The following is a 13,878-nucleotide window of genomic DNA, read 5'->3' as shown; positions in this document are numbered from 1 at the left end:
GAGTCATTTGTATTCAACTTTTGTAGCATATCCTGCAATACCGGCTGTATTTTATTGTCATGACTAGTAGATGACCCCTATAGAACTTAGGATCAGTAGGACAATGTCCCGATGGCCTTCAGGAGGAAAACAATATGTTGGCGGTGACCTTAAGCTGAAAAGGATTTCTGTACTACAGAATGCTTGCACCCTGGAACTTCATACTTGGTTTGCTAGTTGGTCATGACTAGTAGATAAACCCTATTGGTATAGAGATCAGTAGGTCAAAAGTCCAGGTAACGTTGAGGTGAAATGCTTAGATCTAGGTATTACATACAGTAATTGGTAGGCAGGTTGGCAATGAAAGTCTTTAAATCCTGCATCAGTTACGATTAAGGCTGTTACTGTTGAAGGTCAGGGACAGACATTCAGGTCAATGGAATCCTGACACGTAAGATTTATGTCCCTACTTTTAAAGTATGGAATCCTGTGACACTCTCAGAATTGTGTGTCTATTGTTAAAAGATCAGGGTCAGGCATGGAGGTCAATAGAATCTTTGTCACGCATAAGAATAAGGTTCCCTCTGTTAAAGGTCAAGGACAGACATGTAGGTCAATGGATTCCTGTGACTCTTACGAATCGGGTTCCTATTATTAGAGCTGAGGGTCATACATGGAGGTCAATGGAATTTGTGTTAATCATAAGATTCAGGTACCCACTGATACAGTTCAAGCCAGGTCAGACATGGAAGTCAGCATAATCTGTGTCACTCATAAGATTTAGTTTCCTACTGTTAAAGGTCAGGGTCAGACATGGAGGTCACTGGGATCATGTGACTCTCTTAAGAAGTATGCTTCTATTTTTAGAGCTCAGTGTCAGATATGGTAGTCAGTGGAATTTGTGTCACTCATAAGATTTAGGTTCCTACTATTAAAGAGAATAAAGGTCAGATTCAGACATGGAGGTCAATAGAATTTTTGTCAATCATAAAAATTTAGGATCTTATTGTTAAAGGTCAAGGTCAGACATGGAGCCAGGAGGCCAATGTAATCTGTGTCACTCGTAAGGTTCAGGTTCCTTCTGTAAAAGGTTAGGCTCAGACATGGAGGTCAATTGGATCTGTGTCACTCATAAGAATATAAGGTTCCAACTGTTAAAGGTCATGGTCGGACATGGCGGTCAGTATAATATTTATCATTCATAAGATTCAGATTCTTATTGTTAAGGTCAAGATCAGTGTAATCTGTGTCACTTATAAAGTTCAGGTTTCTTTTGTATGAAGTCAGGGTCAGACATGGAGGTCAATGGAATCTGTGTCATTCAAAAGATTAAGGTCCTTACTGATAAAGGTCAAGGTCAGGCATGAAGATCAATGGAATTTGTGTCAATCATAGGATTCAATTTCCTACTGTAAAAGGTCAGGGTCAAATATGGAGGTCAATGAAATCCTGTGTCTATCTAACGAATCCTGTTCCGTTGTTGGAGATCAGTGTCAGAAATAGAGATTAATGGAATCTGTGTCACTCATAGGATTCAGTTTTCTACTGTTAAAGATCAAGGTCTGACATGTAGGTCAATTAAATCATGTGCCTATCTTACGAATTATGTTCCTTTGTTTAAGATCAGTGTCAGAAATGGAGGTCAATTCAATCTGTGTCACTCATCAGTTTTAGGCTCCTACTGTTTAAGTTCAAGGTCGCACATGGAGGTCATTACAAGTCTGTGACACGCTAGCGAATCGGGTTACTATTGTTTTATGGAGGTCAATAAAATCCTATTTGAGTCCGTCTCACAAATGGTGTTGGTCCTTACTTAAAAAAATCTAAAATCTCTATTCTTAATGGCAGCAACTGGCGTAAACATAACGAAATATGGCACAAAGGTATGGTTAATTTACAACCTACATATATGTATTGAAACGGACTTTACTCCTACAGTCAAGCTGGGAGTCAAATGATAATCGGTTCTATTTTTATATATATATTATACAAATGTAGTGTTTATAGTCATAACTCAACTACACCTAGTGGTTGTCACCATACATATTCATGGAGGTACGTGTTCTCATTATACAGAAAGCGCAAATTGACTGTCAGACAGGATTTTTCCAAGGTAAGAACCACAAACCCAAAAATTTCATACAAGTAGGTTAAATACTGCAATATGCATATAAAGCATTGCATTTCCGTGGTTAGAACGATTGAGGAAAAGAAGTCATTTGTATATTAAAGTTGAGGTTGTATATTAAAGTTGAGGTTATATTAATATTAATGTTATGAGCAAAACTCATTTTTTTGTACACCTTCTTTTGAAAATAGTTTCAACCCTATTTTTATATAGTTTCTTATTGCAATTAATGGCCTGTCTCCACACCCACGTAATTTGCGGTTACTTTGGTAGTGATGCGTTTTCCCATTTGCCATCGAGACGATTTGACAATTATCTAAACAACAGCGGGAAATGGAAGCGAACGAAAGTATAAACACAAGGTAAAACAAGTTTAATTACAAGATAAAGTGACGAAATTCAAAACTTTGCTGTCTATTATAATAATGGTCAATCAAATATATAAACTGTGGCTTACGTAGGAATGAAAAAGTAAATTGTTCGTATAAACTGAAGTTGTCACATAACTTCGCGAAATCGATTGCTTAACCTTAAGTTGCTGAATCTGAAGAATTGAATACTAATTTGTTTATTTGATTACCTTTTAGGTTTTATGCCTCAAGAAAGCAGGTGTCAAAAAATGAGTTTTTTTTCTAATTTACATTTAGTTTCTGTGGTTGGTTTATGCTGTCAACCAAAGAAACTAGGGCCACTTTATGTAAGCTAAAAAAAATCCTGATTTATTTCTCCATTGTTTAAGTGCTCCCTAAACCCCTTGCCAAATTGATATGAGCCCCTCAGTTGCCAGAATGTGATTAAAAAACCATAAAAATATCTCTTGTTGATCCTTTTCAGGTCTCTCGAAGATATTGCGTCTGTGTTAGACTTTGCCAAATTAGACAGAAGTGAGATCAAGTCTGAAACCCAGAGTGTCTACTTCTCAGAACATTTGGATAGTGAGAGCTTTCGTCTGCTTGAACTGGACAAAGCTGTGTTGGAAGCTATTGAGAATGGTGAAAAGTAAGGTGTACTTTGTTTTTGAACTGGTAGTACTTTCTGCTTGAAATTTCTCACACCAATGAAGATATGCACACTAAAAAGACTGAATTGTTCTAAAGACAGATTTCACATGTTTCACTATTCATATTAAAGGGGCTAGACACGAGAATGATGGTTCCAAAATCGGCGACAAAACAAGCCTAGAATTGCTAGTATGAGGCCCATAATATATCATCTTACATGATTAAAAGAATATTTTGTCGCTGTTTCAGCTGAGTTTACCTGTTTAAGAATAGCGCATAATGGTTTCCCAGTTTATGATGTGTATATTTAGCGTGTGAAAGTCACATTATTAGTACAGGTACTTATATACTGACGCTATTTTTAAATTAACAGGGATTTATGTGGTAGACAAACCCAGGTAATTTCAAAATAGAAAAATAGGCAAAACTGTGAAAGATTCATGTGTAGTAAGCATTGTGATACATTTACATCAGTATAAAGTAAGATTCAATGCGTTGTACAGGTATAAATTTGATGTAAGTTTTAATTTTTCTTGCACTTGTATCATCTGGTGTCTAGTCTATTTAATATGAAACTATAAACATTTATCCAATTGTTATTATACATATTATGTTTCCTTAAAAGTACCGGTATGTTTGTATTTGAACTTTGTTGTTATTATCTTTTAACATAGTACCATACATACTCTGCCTATGCTGATTTGCAATGTAACATCATGTGTGGCAGTGTCGATTGGAGTTCTTTTATATTATGGCATCATGTTCTGCATAACATCATTCTTTGTATTACATTTGCCCATTTTAAAAGAAATTCTTTGTTAATATTTTGAAAAAGGCTGAAACATCAATAAAAAGTTAAAAGGAATTGTCCAATTGAAAACACAAATAAATATTTCAAGATCTTTACAGTGTTTTCAAAATGCTTACTGATATACTTCAGAGTGGTGTTGCGAGGCGACAAGGAGGACTGTGCAGTGTTGTGTACAGACTCACAGACATTCGAGGTCAAGCAGGGAGAGATCTCCAACGCCATGCTCATCCTACCAAACATTCATTTCGGGCCGGAACTCTCAACTAATGATGAACCTTCTGTGCGGTATAACGAGGTGGGTGATAGTACTTTGTAGGACTTTGTGTCAAGTTTTTGAAGCCCATAAATTGAAAGAGTTATTAGTATTGTAAACAATAAATTTTATACATGATGTATGTGGCAGTATTTTCTCAATATTTAGCCAACAAAGATCATTATTTCTGACATTGATTTACCGGTATACTAAATTTTACTTTGGTTTTAGCTAGGTTTTAAAAATGGCAGGATGCTGCAAAAAAGGGACTGGGTGCTAAAGGTGAAAAGGGCACATAAGCCGCAATTGTTTTGATCTATGAATAACTCTATAATTTAAAAAATGACAAAAGCGCTAAGATGTGTTTAATTGAAGTAATTTTAGGTTTTAAATCTATCTAATTTGTATCTAATCTATTCATATTCATAGTACCGGTATAAGTTTTAATAAAAGAAAAGAAGATTTGATTTTCGTAAGCATTAATTTCTGTGAAGGTAGAATGGTGCACATGCTGGCTTTCATGAGGGCAGAAAGGTGTTACTAAAAAAGGACAGGGTGCAGCACATCCGAGAACTGTTTGGCTTAAACTGTACTTATATTTAAGAGCGATGTTGCATTCATAATAGTAGATATGAATAATAATGTGGTGCCTATTTCTAGGTGAATTCTGTGATGCACTCATTCTTCGAGCTACGTCCAGTAAAGCCTCGCCTTGCGAAACTACGACAGCTGCTAGAGAAAAACCCATACAGTGGTCAGGCTGAGGAGGGGGATGATGACCACCAGGGCAAAAAGGTGAGTATTTTTAGCTCGACTATTTGAAGAAGAAGGAGAGCTATCCTAGTCACCCGAGCGTTGACGCTGGCGTAACCACTTATGTTAAAGTTTGCGTACCACCTCAAATATTTTCAAAGTCCATTGACATATGGCTTTGAAACTTTGCACACTTGTTCACCATTATGCCCCTAACCTGTACACTGGAGGAAGTAACTCTATCAAGCATTTTGACAAAATTATGCCCCTTTTTCTACTTAGAATTTACGTTAAAGTTTGCGTACCACCTCAAATATTTTCAAAGTCCATTGACATCTGGCTTTGAAACTTTGCACGCTTGTTCACCATCATGCCCCCAACCTGTACACAGGAGGAGGTAACTCTATCAAGCTTTTTTACAATATTATGCCCCTTTTTTTACTTAGAACTTACGTTAAAGTTTGCGTACTACCTCAGATATTTTCAAAGTCCATTGACATATGCCTTTCAAACTTTGCACACTTGTTCACCATCATGATCCGAACCTGTGTACAGTGGGAGGTAACTGCATCAAGCATTTTGACATAATTATCCCCTGTAGAGACTCATTTACATTCAGTTCTAATATTTTTTATTTTTCCATCTTTGTTAATTTTATCAAATAAAATCACTGAGAATAGTCGAGCGCACTGTCTACTGACAGCTCTTGTTGTATAATTAGCACATGCCTGGAAGTGGTTAATTTGGAGGGCATTAGGGGGGCTTGTTCAATTTTTATACCCCAGTTCATAGAATGTGTTAAGGCATAATATCTCTGACGAGTTAGATAACCAGCTTTAAAGGGTTTTAAACTACATACACTTTTATTTTTTTACCAACAGACATTAAAAGTGGCAGGGTCAGTCCCTTTTTCATAGGTAGGGTCAGGTATCTTTCATATGCAATTTTTGCCCATTATTATTTTACTGGTTAAATAAGGTTTTGCATGTTTTGTAATTTTACAATGATCCATGCATGTTTCAGCAAAACTTTGCAATACATAATTTTATACATGTACTTAAAGTGGTGGAATAGTTGAGCGCACTGTCGCTGCAACAGCTTTTGTTTAATAATTATGTAACATTTACCTGTAGTAGTTGAGAATATTTGTTGCGTTTATTTCAGTTCACATTCAACGAGCTCCTCGACCTTGTTCAAGGCAGTGAAAATGAGATCAATACTGCACTTCACAAGATGCAGGCTCTAATTATTGATGGTATGGTTAAGTAGAATTGCATGGTGCTTTACTAACAGCATGTAAGAAGTGAGACTTTGGTAATAATATTTAAATTTAAATTATTTTAAGGGTATAATTCCCTTCCTGAATTTTACAAGTGTAGTGTTCGTCCATTTCCATGCAAGTTTGGTTTCAGTCAGATAAGTGGCTCCGGGTACGTCCATTTTCTTTACAGCAGAAGGCCACAATCTATGGATCAACAAGCTTGATTTAGATATGGAGAAAAATGTTTGATAATTATTATACATTAAAACACCCTTAATCCTAAGGCGTAGGGACCCAGATTAAAATTTCGGATTAGCAATATTTCGGACTAACAATTATTAGAAATAAAATTTCATCCCACAAGCCCACCACTGGTAAAATGCTTTCCGGGCTTGCTCAAATTCTGGGTTTTATACAGCATTCCTTGTTCAAAAATGTAATGCCAAGCAGCAGTATATGAATTCGGGCTTGTTCATCAAAAAGACTAATTTCGATGACTGCACATTATAAACATGTTGCATCGTTAGCTATTAATACACTAATAATAAACTTTATAGTAACTTCAGTATCGTTAGAGAATAATGATGGTGTGTTTGATTAATGGTGTTTAAATGTAATATGAATTAAAACTTGTTATACTGCAGGTTACTGGCGAGTTCTGGACTTTGACTTTCTGGTACAGGTGATGGGACACCTTCTACAGCTGTGTGACGAGAATGACTGGACTCACTCTGGCGTTCCCATAGAAGAGTGTCTCAATGTCTTACAAGAGCTATATCCCAGGTAAGGAAGCTCATTAACAAGCAGTCAGTTTAGACTTTACAACGTTAGTGAACAACAGTTATATTAACTTCTACTAAGACACTCTTGTTGGTATGATGTTGCCCGAGTGTGTGGTCTTGGGTCATGGGGAAACCAGCGCCACCAACCAAACTTACATGTGCCAAGGCTGGTAATCGTACCTGGGTCGCCTCTGTGAGAAGCGAGTGCACTAACTGCTGCCCAGCTGCGCTAACCCACCTTTTGCACATGTTTGTATGCTTATTTCAAAATTATCAATGAATTTACAAATTAATACAATGATAATGTTACCCTGATGTATATTGTACCCAACAATAAATAATGATTGACTTGACATGATTGAATTGGCCATTCTATGCCCCCTGTTTCAGGAGTGTAGTGGAGCATGTTATCCACAACTTCTGTGACAAGGCAGTGCCAACTGTCTCTGGGGACGATGATGAAGAAAACAGGATGCAGATAGGTAACCAATATTTATTGTCATGATATCAATTTCGTTTTAAGTGATACTCATACTTAAAATCAATACATACACATGTATATGAACATACATTTTGAGTGATAAACCTTTAACTACTTACTAAATAATGCATTAATGAAAAATATTAATTACTGATAATAAGGTTGTAACCGTGTATCTAATAGCTGAAAATGTTAAATGACTGGTGAGTTCTTAAAAGTTTACAGTGATCAACTATCGTCTCATAAGGTAGAAATACTGTGTTTTCTGGATCTTTCTTTCAAATTAAACGTGGTATCCTTTATAAGGACTTTAGATTTCGATATTTATTCATCCTTTTCGGTTATTTAAAACAATTGTATTAATTGTGGTTCTGCTTATTTCGGAGTATGAGCACATTTTTTATGTCTTGCATGGTGAATATATAAATATATTGAACATTTTTCCAACATGGCTCAACTTTATTTCAGTCAAATAAAAATTAAGGGTTTTTAAATTTCAGAAACATGTATAAGTATTTGGAAAAAAAACATGCACTTTTTCCAACTTGACTACATGATTATATCATTCTATCCCAACAGACATTGACTACCACAAACTAAATGAAGACAAAGTGTGTAGGTTCTTTGCAGAACAAATTCTTAAACATGCAAGAAAGGTATGTTAGATTTAGTATCATGATTAGATTTAGTAAGCTTTGTCATTACCATTATATCCTCAAGAAATAGTATTATTGGTTGTTGGGAATTTACAAAGGTTAACTCCATACTTGTCAATCTGCAACTGAGTGTTTGTAATGACTGTTTGTTAAAGGCCTAGTTTAAGGAATGTTTAAGGCATGATAATCCCCTGCTGTGCATCTCCTGCTAATTGCACTGGTGTCACTAGGGGCGAAATTCCTGAGTATTCGTTTATTGGCTCAGGGCCATTTATGGTCCAATTTAATAATAAAACTTCCAAAACTCACAGCAGGATACTTAGATCGGAGATCTGATGAGAGGGATTAAGCAAGTAGATTAAGATCAATAAACAGAGGTTGTGTACGGTACACATTTTTTGGGGGGAGGTGGGTGGGTCACTTATAGAAGGCTTAAACTAGGCCTTTAAGAAGAGACAGTTTGTACCATCCCAAAAGTGATTTTGACCAGTCAGCTTAAGGCTTAGAATTAATTGTTTGGTTGATGTGAAACCAATACTAACTGTACATGTATAGATCCTTTGCGGGTGTATGAGCCCTACCCTTAGTGGCAAGTTTCATATTGATATGAAAAAAGAATACTCTTAGTTGCTGGCAGTTGCAGCCAGCCATCTTTCATGTGTGTGTGTGTTGACAGGCTATACATTGTAGATGCTGCAGTTGGTTTGAAGTTCATTTGGTGTAATTTGACGAAGCAATATGCTCTAAAACTGTCAGCTCTAAAACTGTCAGATCCTAAGTTCATTATGCAAACAATGAATAACATTTGGTTTTGTTGTCAATGCTTATGCTACTAGATCCAAACAGAACTTTGGAAAGTGTTTGGTTATGTTTTCAGTTCAATCTGAGTCATTTTCTATCAACTTGGGAGAAGAGTGTTCCAGAAGGAATGAAGACAAGTCTTTACCAGTTAGAGGTAATTCACACTAAATTTTGAATGCCCATTTTCATTCATATAACTTGATTATGACAGGATATAAGTATGTTGATTGATAAGCACTTTTGAACCTTTCTTGTCATTAAATATGATTTTATTTCTGCTTTATACAGTTGTAATAATTCAACGTTTAAACCAAAAGTGGAAAAGAAAATCCATTTTTGGCAGCAGTTTTGGTTGATGGAGGTTAACATGTTTTAAATTTTTTTGCAAATGGTTAAAAGTTGACATGAAAGGGTAAACAAATTATACCATCATGAAGATTAGCAATGTCAGGGATGTGATTTGTCCCCAGAATTACATGGATCTTATGGCTCCAGGGACATTTTTTTAAGTGATGAAATAAAGTTCACTGGTATATTTTGGTTGCTACTTCATTTGTTATTAATGCAAATATTGACACACCAGTTTGACATCAGGAGTTTCTCAAAGGGTGTGAAAGGGCTTCTCAAAACATTTTTGCTTCTGCGGCAGGATGCTTCACCCCCATGTGGGGCCTAAAGGACCCCCAAAACCCATTGCCAAAATAGTGTCAGTCCTTAAGCTGCCAGGTCAATCACAACCCTGCAGGTTATACTTGTACATTCATTATTATTTCTCCATGACATTATTTTTGCCCTGTTCCATCCATCCATCCATACATCACACTTCATTTCCGCTTGAAAACTAAAAAATGCTTGGGTCAGGAACTTCATACTTGGTATACAGGTTGGTCATAACCAGTTGATGACCCTTATTCATTTTGATATCACTAAGTCAAAGGTCAAGGCCGCTGGGGCCAGGAACTACATATTTGTTCTGCTTCATTTTGATATCAGTAGGTCAAAGGTCAAGGCCGCTGGGGCCAAGGAACTACATATTTGTTCTGCTAGTTTGATGACCCCTGTTGATTTTGAGGTCAGTGGGTCAAGGTTACAGTGACCTTCAGGTGAAAAACAATTAACTGGTCACCAGTCAGTAGGTCACACTTCTTTCCGCTCAATTACTAAGGAATGATTGGACCCAGGAACTTCATACTTGGTATGATGGTTGGTCATGACCAGTAGATGACCCTTATGTTTGTTTGTCTCTAGTCCAAAAGTACAAATTTCATGTCTATCTGACATCATTGATTATTACTCGCCTACAACCACACAATTGGGGAGACCAGACCTTTTTTTAAAAAAAAAGAAATATTCAGTTAACTTGTATATTACTGTATGTTACCATACTTAATAACTCACATTTTAAATTTGCATATTTTTTGCAAGAGAAACTATTGAATGTGGATATTTGCAGGGTCTGGCGTTGATAGACCGTGACAGTACTCCAGAGGTGATATCCTACATGACAGTGGACACTCTACCTGAAGATATGGATGAAAGGTAAAGATAATATTTTCCTGACACTTCTGAAGTTCAATGTATCTGAATTCAAATTAGACAATGCATTTTTACAGTAGCCTTCTGTTAATTCCCCACAATACAAGACCACACTCTTTCGGAACATCTTGTCAATGATAGCCATTAATAGAATGTTGTAATATCTTGGTTGACAATTGTAGAATTAATAAGTTCAAACGTATTACTTCTCTTTTAATGGCTAGCTATAGATCTTTAATATTTTATGCACATGTAAATTTACAAATGGTTCAATATGACATTTCTGTGACTCCATTTCAGGTTTAATTTTCTGTTCAGGATGAAAGAAAAGTGGAGCTTGGCTGATATTACACCGTACATAAAGTGAGCCTATTTTCTCTAATTATTCTCTTCATATTATTATCCCCCGCCGAATCGAAGATTTCGGGAGGGGGATATTGTTTTGGCGTTGTCCGTTCGTCATTCCGTCCGTCCGGTACCATATCTTGGTAGGCATTGATCAGAAAATGTTCAAACTTGGTCAGAATGTTCCCCTTGATAATATCTCGACCTATATTAAAAGTGGGTCACATGGGGTCAAAAACTAGGTCACTAGGTCAAATCTTAGAAAAATCTTAGAAAAATCTTTGGAACATACTAGAGGCATTATACATGGTCAAATATTCATGAAATTTTATCAGAATGTTTTCCTTGATAAACTCTTGGTCGTAAATAAAACTGGGTCACATATGATCAAAAATTAGGTCACTAGGTCAAATCTTAGAAAAATCTTGTCCGGAACCATATCATGGTAATGATTGGTCAAGTAATGTTCAAAATTGGTCATGATGTAAACCTTGATGAAATATGGACCACTTAAGTTAGTGGGTCACATGGGGTCAAAAACTAGGTCAGTAGGTCAAATCTTAGAAAAATGTTTGGTACATACTAGAGGCATTATACATGGTCAAATATTCATGAAACTTTATCAGAATGTTTTCCTTGATGAACTCTTGGTCATAAATAAAACAAGGTCACATATGATAAAAAATGAGGTCACTAGGTCAAATCTTAGAAAAATCTTGTCCGGAACCATATCATGGTAATGATTGGTCAAATTATGTTCAAAATTGGTCATGATGTAAACCTTGATGAAATATGGACCACTTAAAAAAGTGGGTCACATGGGGTCAAAAACTAGGTCAGTAGGTCAAATCTTAGAAAAATCTTTAGAACATACTAAAGGCATTATACATGGTCAAATATTTATAAAACTTAATCAGAATGTTTTCTTTGATGAACTCTTTAGGTCACAAGGTCAAATCTTATTTTCTTTGCATTTAGATGTATTAAGGCAATTATTATTGGTGTTAAGTTTCATTGCCCAATATGTTACTTGTATTTGCGGGTTTCTTGTGGGTTTTAGCCAGAGTTCTGGAAGGGCGCTGAACCCTGTCCTTTTTTGGAAGCACCCTTCTGCCCTCATGGAGACCAGCATGAAAACCCTTATGCTTTGATAGTATCAAATGCTAAAGATTGTCAAATATTTTATTAAAACTTATATTAAGTTTATAAATACGTACAAACTTTACATATTTGACAGTTTACCCTAATTATTACTTCAATGAACACAATTTCCATATTTTTTTTTTAAATCCATAATGTTCAAGTTTAACACTCTTTACTCATAAAACTATTGCTCCTTTCAAATGATGACAAAAACTACTATTGTAAATCTGAATTCTCCTTGTGATTTCAGAGATTTAGAGACAGACAAGATGGACGTGACTGCCATGTTGACAAAGGTCGCCCGGGCGTCCATGTCGAAGGGAATCAAGGTGTACAACTCCAGAAAACCGCTTACCTGACATCAGAAAGGACACATTAGTTGTGATGTTTATTTATGTAGCATGCCAAGCACTGGAGGACCAACCACTCTATCAGTTGTGGTTGTGTTTTGTGATCTGCAGCCAGTTTTTCTAACTGATTAGGCAGCACTGCCATAGAATTTGGAATTGCACAGATCATGTCATAGTGTTGTATTTTATTACCAATATCTAAAAAGACTTGCATATGCTTTAACTATTGGAAATAGATCTGATCAAAATCATGGAAAAATGAATAAACATGGAAATATGAAAACATGGAAATATAAATATGTAGTACACATAACAACGATATGTGTGAGAAAAAATGAACAGCATGGGTTGTGTCCTAAATCATGTTATTTACACCGAAATTCTGATCCTGGTGTTCGCATTTGTGTGAACAAGTTTAATATAAACTTCATCAGAATTTTACACAATTTTGCCAATCAATAATCCTTGTTTTCATTTTTTTTTTTATATATATCTAATCAATAAGTACAAGTCATGACATTACTCAGTAGTAGGTTCATGTATTTCATATGTAAGATACATAAAGAAGCGTGAAACATGTACATTCGTCATTTGAGTAAAATTTTTGTAATTATCTATATTTATGAATAAAATGTAGTCTTAATTTTGTTATGTTGCATCTACCAAATGCAGGTACTAAGTACATTGAATCCCTAGATAATGTAATGGCAATACAATTCAGAACGAAATACAATTCAGAACGAAATAAATTTACAAACAAGGCAAGTCAATACTGTTACACAGTATGACATCACCTTCAAGTGAATTACAGGCTAAAAGGGTTCAGAAGGAGTTTTTTTCAGTGAAACTTTATTTGGGAATTTTAAAATAACTTGGCACTAATGTTCACCATGAGTAGATTGCCTGTCACCTAAACGTAAACAAAGCCAGTAAAACAATACTAAAACCATTATTAATGAAAACTCTTTGATATTTAATGTCATAGAACTGTTTCGTGACTTCTATTCAGCAGTGGGCTTGACAATGTTGGCTTTTTGTTTAGAAGCATATAAAATGCATTAAGTTTCACCCTTTTCCACTGAAAACCTGGTTTGCATTGCATTGCGGCATGTCTAGTCCTGCTATATGACACAACCTTGACCTTGCAGAATTGAGTTCGGTGCTGGATAGTTTTGCTATATGAATACAACCATGACCTTGCAGAATTGAGTTTGGTGCTGGATAGTTTTGCTATATGACATAACCTTGACCTTGCAGAATTGAGTTTGGTGCTGGATAGTTTTGCTATATGAATACAACCATGACCTTGCAGAATTGAGTTTGGTGCTGGATAGTTTTGCTATATGACACAACCTTGACCTTGCAGAATTGAGTTCGGTGCTGGATAGTTTTGCTATATGACACAACCTTGACCTGCAGAATTGAGTTCGGTGCTGGATAGTTTTGCTATATGACACAACCTTGACCTTGCAGAATTGAGTTTGGTGCTGGATAGTTTTGCTATATGACACAACCTTGACCTTGCAGAATTGGGTTCGGTGCTGGATAGTTTTGCTATATGACACAACCTTGACCTTGCAGAATTGAGTTCGGTGCTG

At 35.9% G+C, this 13,878-nt stretch overlaps 1 protein-coding gene across 1 annotated transcript; it reads left to right on the top strand.

Annotated features, from left to right (window-relative positions):
* The first annotated feature begins 2,387 nt into the window (after window positions 1-2,387).
* On the top strand, window positions 2,388-12,916 carry LOC128214760 (sister chromatid cohesion protein DCC1-like). The gene is made up of 12 exons (XM_052921397.1): window positions 2,388-2,469; window positions 2,942-3,106; window positions 4,049-4,214; window positions 4,833-4,967; window positions 6,090-6,180; window positions 6,831-6,969; window positions 7,359-7,450; window positions 8,029-8,105; window positions 8,983-9,060; window positions 10,360-10,445; window positions 10,743-10,805; window positions 12,181-12,916. The coding sequence occupies exons 1-12, from the start codon at window positions 2,441-2,443 to the stop codon at window positions 12,287-12,289; spliced, it is 1,230 nt and encodes a 409-aa protein (XP_052777357.1). The 5' UTR covers window positions 2,388-2,440; the 3' UTR covers window positions 12,290-12,916.
* Window positions 12,917-13,878: the final 962 nt, after the last annotated feature.

This window comes from Mya arenaria, chromosome 13 (genome assembly GCF_026914265.1).
Source record: "Mya arenaria isolate MELC-2E11 chromosome 13, ASM2691426v1".
Taxonomy (NCBI): domain Eukaryota; kingdom Metazoa; phylum Mollusca; class Bivalvia; order Myida; family Myidae; genus Mya; species Mya arenaria.
The sequence above is the reverse complement of the archived record's forward strand: the minus strand, read 5'-3'. Positions and strand labels throughout refer to the sequence as shown.